The sequence below is a fragment of the Sus scrofa genome, chromosome 2 (genome assembly GCF_000003025.6).
Source record: "Sus scrofa isolate TJ Tabasco breed Duroc chromosome 2, Sscrofa11.1, whole genome shotgun sequence".
NCBI lineage: Eukaryota > Metazoa > Chordata > Mammalia > Artiodactyla > Suidae > Sus > Sus scrofa.
The window spans coordinates 81,023,230-81,035,028 of record NC_010444.4 but is presented as its reverse complement, the minus strand read 5'-3'; the positions used below and the strand labels follow the sequence as shown (position 1 = coordinate 81,035,028).

Sequence of the window (11,799 nt, the reverse complement as noted above, 5' to 3'; positions counted from 1 at the left end):
CTGTGTCTCAGTGCTGCAGAGACTCCACTGATCCTGTTGTGCCACATGGGAAACTCCAGGGGTTTTTACATATACTATTAGTTCACATAATCTTTGGAATAATCCAACCAGATAAATACTATCATTCCCCTTTCACAGATGAGGACACTGGGTAAATCATATACCCAAAGCAACACAGTAAGAAAATGAGAATTCACACCCAAATTCCCAAGCTGCTTAAATTTTAAGTTAGAAGACCAGGGTTGGGTGGGGAGAGAAAGGCAGGGAAGAGAGTAAGACAGCTTTTCCTCTTCTTGTTTTAACATCATGAGTGAACTGAAGTAGCTTTCCAATTCTTAGCCCAGATATATGGGGGCATCACAAAATTAGGGAGAGGTCACACAGTTCCACAGGTTTCTACTTCAACAATTTGAGTATCACACTACACTTTAACATAAGACAGGGCCTGTATTTTTTTTGAACTGGTGACAGCCACACTTCAACGCACACCGCAATTCACCTGAAGGCTCCTGTTTCTGAAAACTTGGTCTTTATCTCTGCATCTGTGATAAGAGAGAAAAAGTAGTAATGTTAGTAGTGCTGTAATCATAACACTTCCCAATGGTCATGTGCTTCCTGTGTTGTGGGCACTACTCTTCATCAGGCTTATCGAGGTAGTTCAGTTCCCCAATCTTCAGAACAACAGAATGTAAGCACTGACATCCAACAGGCTCAGTTGCAGAAGAACTGAGGTGAACATTTTTGAATGAATAACCGCTGAATAAATCTAGTTCAAATCTAGACCTGAGAAACAAGGAGTTGCCAAAGGAAATCTGCTACCTGCTGAGATTCACAACCTGCTGATCTAGGGGCAGCAGGCCATGGGGCTCAGAGAGGCTGCTTTTATAGAGTCATCAGAAAGCAGAAAAGATTTGTTTGGCAGGAATTAACTATTAGAACTAGATGGTAGGAGTTCCCGTCATGGTTTAGCAGTAACAAACCTGACCAGCATCCATGAGGATGCAGGTTTGATCCCTGGCCCCACTCAGTGGGTTAAGGAACCAGTGTTGCCCCAAGCTGCGGCATAGGTTGCAGATGTAGCTTGGATCTGATATGGCTGTGGCTGGCAGCTGCAGCTCGGATTCAACCCCTAGCCTGGGAACTATGCTGTGAGGACAGCCCTAAAAAGAAAAAGAAAAAAAAAAGGGGGGGGGAGACCAACCGAATCCAACAACATACCAAAAAAATTATACACCATGACCAGGTTGGGTTCATCCCAGGTTCACAAGGATGGTTCAACATACGCAAATCAATCAGCATCATACACCACATTAACAAAAAAAAGGTCAAAAATCATATGATCATCTCAATAGATGCAGAAAAAGCATTTGACAAAGTCCAACATCCATTCATGATCAAGACCCTCGCCAAAGTGGGTACAGAGGGAACATTCCTGAATATAATCAAAGCCATTTATGATAAACCCACAGCAAATATAATACTCAATGGGGAAAAATGGAAAGCCTTCTCACTCAAATCTGGAACAAGACAGGGATGCCCACTCTCACCACTGCTCTTCAACATAGTTTTGGAAGTCCTAGCCACAGCAATTAGACAAACAAAAGAAATAAAAGGCATCCATATAGGAAGAGAAGAGATCAAACTGTCACTGTATGCAGATGACATGATACTATACATAGAAAACCTTAAGGACTCAACCTCAAACCTACTTGAACTGATTAATAAATTCAGCAAAGTAGCAGGATATAAGATTAACATTCAGAAGTCAGTTGCATTTCTGTATACCAGCAATGAAATATTAGAAAAGGAACACAAAAATACGATACCTTTTAAAACTGTACCTCATAAAATCAAATACCTCGGAATACACCTGACCAAGGAGGTAAAGGACCTATATGCCGAGAACTATAAAACATTAATCAAAGAAATCAAAGAAGATGTAAAGAAATGGAAAGATATTCCATGTTCCTGGATTGGAAAAATCAATATTGTGAAAATGGCCATACTACCCAAAGCAATCTACAGATTCAATGTAATCCCTATCAAATTACCCATGACATTTTTCACAGAACTAGAACAAACAATCCAAACATTTATATGGGACAACAAAAGACCCAGAATCGCCAAAGCAATCCTGAGAAACAAAAACCAAGCAGGGGGCATAACTCTCCCAGACTTCAAGAAATACTACAAAGCCACAGTCATCAAAACAGTGTGGTACTGGTATCAAAACAGACAGACAGACCAATGGAACAGAACAGAGAATCCGGAAATAAACCCTGACACCTATGGTCAATTAATCTTTGACAAGGAAGGCAAGAACATAAAATGGGAAAAGGAGAGTCTATTCAGCAAGCATTGCTGGGAAACCTGGACAGCTGCATGCAAAGCAATGAAACTAGAACACACCCTCACACCATGCACAAAAATAAACTCCAAATGGCTGAAAGACTTAAATATACGACAGGACACCATCAAACTCCTAGAAGAAAACATAGGCAAAACACTCTCTGACATCAACATCATGAATATTTTCTCAGGGCAGTCTCTCAAAGCAATAGAAATTAGAGCAAAAATAAACCCATGGGACCTCATCAAACTGAAAAGCTTTTGCACAGCAAAGGAAACCAAAAAGAAAACAAAAAGACAACTTACAGAATGGGAGAAAACAGTTTCAAATGATGCAACGGACAAGGGCTTAATCTCTAGAATATATAAGCAACTTATACAACCCAACAGCAAAAAAACCAATCAATCAATGGAAAAATGGGCAAAAGACCTGAATAGACATTTCTCCAAAGAAGATATACAGATGGCCAACAAACACATGAAAAAATGCTCAACATCGCTGATTATAAGAGAAATGCAAATCAAAACTACCATGAGATACCACCTCACACCAGTCAGAATGGCCATCATTAATAAATCCACAAATAACAAGTGCTGGAGGGGCTGTGGAGAAAAGGGAACCCTCCTGCACTGCTGGTGGGAATGTAAACTGGTACAGCCACTATGGAGAACAGTTTGGAGATTCCTTAGAAATCTATACATAGAACTTCCATATGACCCCGCAATCCCACTCTTGGGCATCTATCCGGACAAAACTCTACTTAAAAGAGACATGTGCACCCGCATGTTCATTGCAGCACTATTCACAATAGCCAGGACGTGGAAACAACCCAAATGTCCATCCACAGATGACTGGATTCGGAAGATGTGGTATATATACATAATGGAATACTACTCAGCCATAAAAAAGAATGACATAATGCCATTTGCAGCAACATGGATGGAACTAGAGAATCTCATACTGAGTGAAATGAGCCAGAAAGACAAAGACAAATACCATATGATATCACTTATAACTGGAATCTAATATCCAGCACAAATGAACATCTCCTCAAAAAAGAAAATCATGGACTTGGAGAAGAGACTTGTGGCTGCCTGATGGGAGGGGGAGGGAGTGGGAGGGATCGGGAGCTTGGGCTTATCAGACACAACCTAGAATAGATTTACAAGGAGATCCTGCTGAATAGCATTGAGAACTTTGTCTAGATACTCATGTTGCAACAGAAGAAAGGGTGGGGGAAAAAGTGTAATTGTAATGTATACATGTAAGGATAACCTGACCCCCTTGCTGTACAGTGGGAAAATAAAAAAAATTATAAAAAAAAAAAAAAAAGAACTAGATGGTAAGTAAATCTCACCATACCTAAGCAAAAGTTCCTCTTCTGTCTATACTGAATAAATTTTAAAAATAGAAACTATTGGAGTTCCCGTCGTGGCGCAGTGGTTGATGAATCCAACTAGGAACCATGAGGTTTCGGGTTTGGTCCCTGGCCCTGCTCAGTGGGTTAAAGGATCCGGCGTTGCTGTGAGCTGTGGTGTGGGTCGCAGACAGATCCTGCGTTGCTGTGGCTCTGGCGTAGGCCGGTGGTTACAGCTCCGATTGGACCCCTAGCCTGGGAACCTCCATATGTCGTGAGAGCGGCCCTAGAAAAGGCAAAAAGACCAAAAAAAAAAAAAAAAAAAAGAAACTATTAACAATAACAGCAGTAATAATAACAGCTAACATTTACTAAGAACCTACTTATGTCAGGGAATATGTATGGAACTTTACTAGATATAACTCTTGTAATTTATGTAGTTGATATTACTAACTCTATGCAATGCTCTTATCCACTCCACTCCTCCTTAAATATTAGGCACAGAAAGAGAGTTACTTCTTACAATCCCTCAGGAGCTTAGGTTGAGGCACGAAGCTAAAAGTAACAGGAATGATGCACAAAACATAAGAAAACAGTAACGTCTGTGTTTTTTTTTTTTTTAAGGGCCGCGCCTGTGCCATATGGAAGTTCCCAGGCTATGAGTTTAATTGCAGCAAGTGCTGGATCATTTACCCACTAAACAAGGCCAGGGTTCAAACCAGCATCCTCATGGATACTAGCTGGGTTGCTAACCCACTGAGCCACAATGAGAACTCCAGTAATGCCTGGATTTTAATGCCTATTCCTTTAGAAGGTACTTGGGGTTTGTGCATTCACCTGTGATTTGGAAATGTTTTATCCCCAGTTCAACAGGTAGTCGAAAGTTCAAGCTTTATAAAGCCTGAAACAAAACACATAAACAAGACAGGGTATTTAGGAGTTCCCACTATGGTGCAGTGAGATCAGCAGCATCTCTGAAGTGCCAGGACACAGGTTCAATATTCAGCCTGGCACATTGGTTAAATGATCCAGCATTGCCACAGGTCACAACTGCTGACTCGGATCTGACCCCTGGCCTGGGAAGAACTCTATATGCCACTGGGCAGCCAAAAAAGAAAGAAAAAATTAATTAATTTAAAAAAATTTAAAAAGACAGGGAGAGATCTCTTCCTTAGCAAGAGATGACCTAGACCAAGTCTCAAAGGTTGGGTAATTGGGTCAAATGTACACCCACATAACTTCAGCAAAAAGATAGAGGAGTTGGTAGTTGGTAGCAGCTATTTTTATTGGAAGGCCTTAGGCAGAAGCCCAGAAAACTGATACTGAGGTCCTCACCTGTGGTCTTATATTCAGACTGTTCCAAGAGACTGATGAGTCGGCCTTCACTCCGGTCTTTTTCCTATAAGAGAAAAACAGATGAGAACAGATGAAAGGGTTACATAGAGAGTCTAAAATACAACTTCCTTAGCCCAGATCACAACTGTCTCCAAGAGAAAAGAGGTGTGAGGGCACAGTTGTAGCAAAGTCTTTGGCTTTCTAATAAATGAGTGTATACAGTAAAAAAGCAAATGATGAACAGAATATATTTTTATGCCAGGGATAGCCAAGAATGGATACCTGAGTCAAGGCAAATTATTCCACCAAGATGGTATCAGACAACAGTAGCCTTTGACCTACAATGGATTTGGACAGATTTTAAATAGAAAATTACAGTTTCAAGGTAGCTTCTATAGGCATCGATGCTAGAGAATAAACTGGCTCTATGGTGGTATAAGCACATTCTTATAAATCCCAACTCCAAATTACCATTTCAAAACCACTCCATTTATACAGAGGTCCCTTTGACAGATAATGGCTTCTCCACCTTAGTGTTCGGTGACTGCTGTGTCAGTAAACCTAGAATATAAAGGTTCTGCTTTATCTTTGATCTCTAAGTCAAGACTTGCTCTTCCTGATCTCTAACAAAGCCCAGAAAGCACATCCATCCTCCTAGCGACCAGGACTACACTCCACAGCTTCCTAAGGCTAAGCACAGGAGGTATTTAACAGAGTTGATCATGTATGTTCCTGGCAATAGCGGTATGACTGGATATCCTTTCTGGAAAGTAATTTGGCAGTATGTTTCAAGAAATTTTAAAATGTTTACATCTATTGCCCTAAGAGCTCCACTTCAGGAAATCTACCTTAATAATCAGTGGTACAAAAACTGACTAATGTTTTAAACACAGCCTTGTAACAGAGAGAAACTGGTAAGAATCTGAATGTCCAATAATATGCAATTGGTTAATTGACTGATAGAAACATAAACATATGTTTTGTTTTGTCTTTTTGCCTTTTTCTTGAGCCGCTCCCATGGCACATGGAGGTTCCCAGGCTAGGGGCCTAATCAGAGCTGTAACCACCGGCCTACACCAGAGCCACTGCAACACAGGATCTGAGCCGCATCTGCGACCCACACCACAGCTCATGGCAATGCTGATCCTTAACGCACAGAGCAAGACCAGGGACTGAACCCGCAACCTCATGGTTCCTAGTCGGATTCGTTAACCACTGTGCCACGATGGGAACTCCAAGGTTTTTTTTTTTGTTTTTTTTTGTTTGTTTGTTTGTTTTTGTCTTTTTGTCTTTTTTGTTGTTGTTGTTGCTGCTGTTGTTGCTATTTCTTGGGCCGCTCCCGCGGCATATGGAAGTTCCCAGGCTAGGGGTTGAATCGGAGCTGTAGCCACCGGCCTATGCCAGAGCCACAGCAACGCGGGATCCAAGCCGCGTCTGCAACCTACACCACAGCTCACGGCAACGCCGGATCGTTAACCCACTGAGCAAGGGCAGGGACCAAACCCGCAACCTCATGGTTCCTAGTCGGATTCGTTAACCACTGCGCCACGACGGGAACTCCCAAGTTATTTTTAAAAAGTTTAAAAATATACCCAGGAAGGCATTTATGCTACAATGTTAAGTGTATAAACACACATACAAACACACACATATATGTACATATATAGTATGGTGCAAAGACTGAAAAAAACAGGCCAAAATACTAAAAGATGTCATCTTTGAGTAGCTAAATTATGGGTGATGACTTCCCTTGGTCCTTTGTACTTTTTTTGAACTTACCATATTTTCTACGAGTATATACTACTTTTTAATTAAAAGAAAAAATAATTTTTTAAAAAAAGCACAAATTTTCTTCAAGATACACAGAAGAAAAAGGAGGAGGAAGGAAGAGAAGATAAAAGTCTAGAACTGTGGGGGGCTAACCAGGTAACCTTCCCTAAAATACTCCACACATACCTTCAGGTTCTTCAGCTGCTGTGGACGCTTCCCATCCACAGCCAAGCATAGTCTCCCACTCTCTTCAGGCCCATCTCCTTGGTCAACTCTGGCAAGCTGGAGACAGGACTCTACATGACACTGGTACTCTCTGAATGGGACGAGGGATTTACAGAGATAACACTTCTCATTCCTAGCCAATCAGAGGAAAGGGAGAAAAAGCACTTTTAAGATTTACTTTTGCCTCTGTGCTCCTAGATATGTCTCAAATTGTGTTTTTACATCTTAAAGTTATTCTGTGGAGGAGACATGTCAACCAAAGAAGATCTGCTCAGCAGGATCACCAATAAAACTAACCCAATGCCAATCAAAAGGACTGAGTGATTAGTAGGTTTTCCCTAGCTGTTTCTCTGTACCCTGCTGTTGTAGCAATGGGATGATAATGAAATCAGCCCTTCTAACTATCTCAAACAATGCTAATTCCTCTTCAGACATAAAATATTCTGTCAAACTCTTCTCAAATTATGTGTAATTGTTTTTCAAGGGAAGTTAAAATTTAGACAGAAAAGGGAACATGAAAAACATTAAATCAAAGTGACATTTTTACCAGGGTGGATGAACTTGTCTGATTAGTAAATCAAGTCAGTCTATATGCTGACTTCCTTAATACTATAACCTGCAATACTGACTAGGAAATTACCAAAAATCATGTGGTTCTGCCAGAGGCTTTTGCATAACTTCACATACGTAGTTATTTTTATCTTTTTACAACAGTAGAGTCTGTAGAAAAAAAGGAAATTGTGTCCTTGAGGTAAGGTTTATTGGGCATCAGTAAAAATGGAATTGCTGGAAACAATGGAAGAAAACGAACATTTGTGAAGTATTTTCTCTGTGGTGAGATCTGGTACAAGGCCCTTCAAACACAATTTCTCAATTAACTCCTTGGCCCTATTAGGAAGGTACTTTGCTCCCCAAGGTCCTATAGCTAAATAATTATCAGAAGTCAGGTATGCCTGACTCCTAAGATCATCTTAGTTTTAAGAAGCTACAGAAAACTTTTCAAACTTGCTATTTTAGACTACTTTTTCTGGGTAGTGCTATTCAGTTACCACAGCAAGAAAGATTTAGATTGCCTCTAAGGAAAATTTTCTCTAGAGGCCTTTAGAAATAGGAGAAATAAGTCACTCAAGTAATTAATCATTAGAGAGAATACAAGTAAAACGCTGCCTTATGAGAAAAGCTAAACCAGTGTACCTTTCAAGGTTTATCAATTAATATAAAAAGCATGTATTAAACCCTTACTACACAAGAGACAGCAGCACTGTAAAAGAAATTTAAGTTTTTGAGTCAGGTAGACTTTGCCAGTTCTGGCCACATGATCTTAACCAGTTAGAATTTCTCTTCAGTTTCCATATTTTTTTTTTCTTTTTCTTTTTATAGCCACTCCTAGGGCATATGGAAGTTCCCAGACTAGGGGCTGAATCAAAACTGCAGCTGCAGGTCTAGGCCACAGCCACAGCAACATCAGATCCAAGCCACATCTGTGACCTATGCCAAAGCTTGTGACAATGCTAGATCCTTAACCCACTGAGCAAGGCCAAGGAGTGAACTCAATTTCTCATGGATATTAGTGGGGTTCTTAACTCACTGAGCCACTGATATCAATAGTGGAACTCCTATATCAATTTTTTAAAAAGAAAGAATAACCACCTTAACAAACTATTATGATCGTTACAAAGTAAACAAAGCACCCAGCACGTCTTATATGACTGATATCAGGTGCTCAATAAAGAGGTATTATGGTTATTGCTATCACACACACACTTAATGCTGGAGATATAAATATGAATGAAAGAAAAAAAAACGGAGTTCCCATTGTGGCAGTGGAAACAAATCTGACTAGGAACCATGAGGTTGCGGGTTTGACCCTGGCCTCACTCAGTGGGTTAAGGATCTGGCGTTGCCGTGAGCTGTGGTGTAGGTTGCACATTTGGCTCAGATCTGGCGCTGCTGTGGCATAGACCGGTAACTGTAGCTCCAATTTAAACATCCTAGCCTGGGAACCTCCATATGCTGTGGATATGGCCCTAAAAAGCAGGTACCTGCCTTCAAATAACTCACAGTCTAGTCAGGAAGACAGAAATGTCAAAAATGAAAGAAAAAAAATGACTACAATAGAGTGATGAATATAGTCCTAGAAGAATGTCTGCATAACAGTAGGATTCCAAAAGAAGCAAGTGGATCGGCTCTGCTCAACTGGATTAGAAAAGGAAGCATGAAATTTAGGGTCTAAGATAAAATCCTTACATGATTAAGATCTAATGATTAACTGTTCCAATGTATTGTTGGTGATATTTTTACTTTCAAGAGGCAGCACTTATACGTGATCCCTCTGCCTTTCCTCGGAATGTGCTTCTTAGTCAAGATGAAACCGACAACCCAAGGAAATCTTCAATATTGCCCAACTTCTTGCAACTCAACTTCTCTACACATTGCAACATAATTCACTGCTTCCCCAAAGCACCAATATGCAATTTCAAAGAAAACAGAAAGCTAAGAGTAATGTGGAAATGGAGTGGGTGGCAGGATCTTCTCAGGGTAACAAAAAGGGATACAGAGGCCACCTACGCTGACATAAACTGGGAATACGAAAAAGAAATTCAGGCCTTAAAGAAACAAAGTAATTGCCAGGCCAAAGAAACCCAGGGTAAGAGATAAACTGGTTTCTTATTTGGTCTAAGCAATGGTATGTTGAGCTAGAGCTCCGTAAACACAGCATACCTACTTACTTGTCAATGTCTAGGGAAGTCTGGGCAGCTATCCCATTGTCACTCTTGTTCTTGGCCTCTTTTTGTCTCCGAGTCAACACTTTCAACAAAAAAAGAAAAATTAAACAAAGAAAAACTGTTAGGTGGCAGCAGACTCTGAATATAAAAGTCAAAATGTATAGGAAAAAGAAAAATTTAAAATCCTATTCCACTGGAAGAAGTGCACTGTCTGGGAAAAACCTCTGCCCTTCTAGAATAGAGAATATTACTTGTATAATATGGACTGAAACTGGCAACCACAATATATTCCCATATTTGCCAGTGAGCTCTATTTTCCCCCTATTTGCCATGAGATCTAAAGATTCAGTCCACACCAAGAAAGGTTTTTATGGAGTTCCTGCTGTGGTTCAGCGGTAACAACCCGACTGGTATCCATGAGGAGGTGGGTTCAATACCTAGCCTCGCTCAGTGGGTTAAAGGATCCAGCATTGCCGTGAGCTGTGCTGTAGGTCGAAGACAGGACTCAGATTCTGAGCAGCTGTGGCTGTGGCTGTGGCACAGGCTGGCGGCTTTTTGACCCCTAGCCTGGGAACTTCCATATGCCCAGAATGCAGCCCTAAAAAGACAAAAAAAAAAAAAAAGAAAAAAGGAAAAAAAAAAAAAAAAAAAGGTTTTTGTGTACTACCCCAACTTGCAGCACTCGGGGGAAGGATTTATACTTTCCCAACAAAAATTCTGTCTGGTGTGACACATGCTCCAATAAGGTGCATTATGAAATGCAACAGTGATAGCTGTATCTGGGTCCCATATTTGCTTCTATCTTCAACTTTAGAAAACTCAGGAATGTGTTCCATTTAACAAGGGAGGAAACCAAAGCTCAGAACAGTTAATACAACCAGTCTTTTCCACTACTACAACCACCTTCTAATTCTAGTGGGTATAGCCCAAGTGGCATACAAATACTTTTCTCACATCAGAAGATGTCTGTTTATAAAATCATGTTCTCTTAAAGGATGATGGAAGTTCATTAACCGTTTTCCAGTTTTCATTCATTGCAGTTAGCGACAACAACAAAAAACCCTGTGACCGTCTCACTTCAAATCTTGCCTTCATTCCTCTTTGACACTTGAAATCCCCATGACAGAGAATTTAGGATAGTTATCAATTCATAAAATAATTTGGGTTGTGAAGCATTTATCTAGGCCAAGGGTCAGCAAAATTTTTCTGTAAAGGAACAGACAGTAAATATTTTAGGCTTGGCAGGCTATACAGTCTGTCGTTAACTACTCAACTCCACATTGTAGTAGCAGGAGGGGAGCCATACACAACATTATGAATAACTGGGTGTGGTACATTCCAATAAAACTTTATTTACAGTAACAGATGTCTGGCTAAGTTTGGTCCCTGGTTGGCCATACTTTGCCTATTCTTCTAGCCCAAACTTCTATTCATAAAAATGCTTCTGTAGGCATCCCTGACAAGTGATTATACAGTTTTAACTTGACTATATCCAGTCACTGAGAATTCACTTCCTCCTAGAGAAATCAATTCTACTGTTACACAACAAAATGGTTCGATCTGCGTTTACTGGGAACAGTATGAATAAGTTTACCCTCTTTTCCACAAGTCAGGTCTTTGAACACTTAAGCGGCACTATAATCTTGGTTTTACTCAGTTGTCTGACCCACTAAAATGTAGCCTACTTCAGAACAGTTACTATATCTAGTCATTAAGCCAACTTCTAATAAGACATGGATTGTAGAAGCATTTGAGGGCCTAGGGTAGCTCTGATCCTTTCAATAATCCTCCAGAGGCTGGTATTATTATTCTGCCCTATTTTATTTTATTTTATCTTATTTTATTTTTTGTCTTTTTGCCTTTTCTAGGGCTGCTTCTGCAACACATGGAGGTTCCCAGGCTAGGGGTCTAATAGGAGCTGTAGCACCAGCCTACGCCAGAGCCACAGCAACACAGGATCCGAGCCACAACTACACCACAGCTTATGACAACGCCGATTCTTAACTCACTAAACAAGGTCAGGGACCGAACCCGCA

The 11,799-nt window shown here is 40.4% G+C and overlaps 1 protein-coding gene across 8 annotated transcripts in view; it reads right to left on the bottom strand.

Annotated features, from left to right (window-relative positions):
- Positions 1 to 11,799, bottom strand: part of UIMC1 (ubiquitin interaction motif containing 1) — a 145,082-nt gene that overhangs the window by 5,684 nt on the left and 127,599 nt on the right. For 6 of the 8 annotated variants that reach the window (NM_001097447.2, XM_021076340.1, XM_021076360.1 and 3 more), the window contains 4 exon segments: positions 500 to 542; positions 5,043 to 5,106; positions 6,999 to 7,170; positions 9,767 to 9,845. In NM_001097447.2, coding sequence (NP_001090916.2) covers positions 500 to 542; positions 5,043 to 5,106; positions 6,999 to 7,170; positions 9,767 to 9,845 — 358 coding nt within the window. 8 annotated transcript variants of the gene reach the window in all.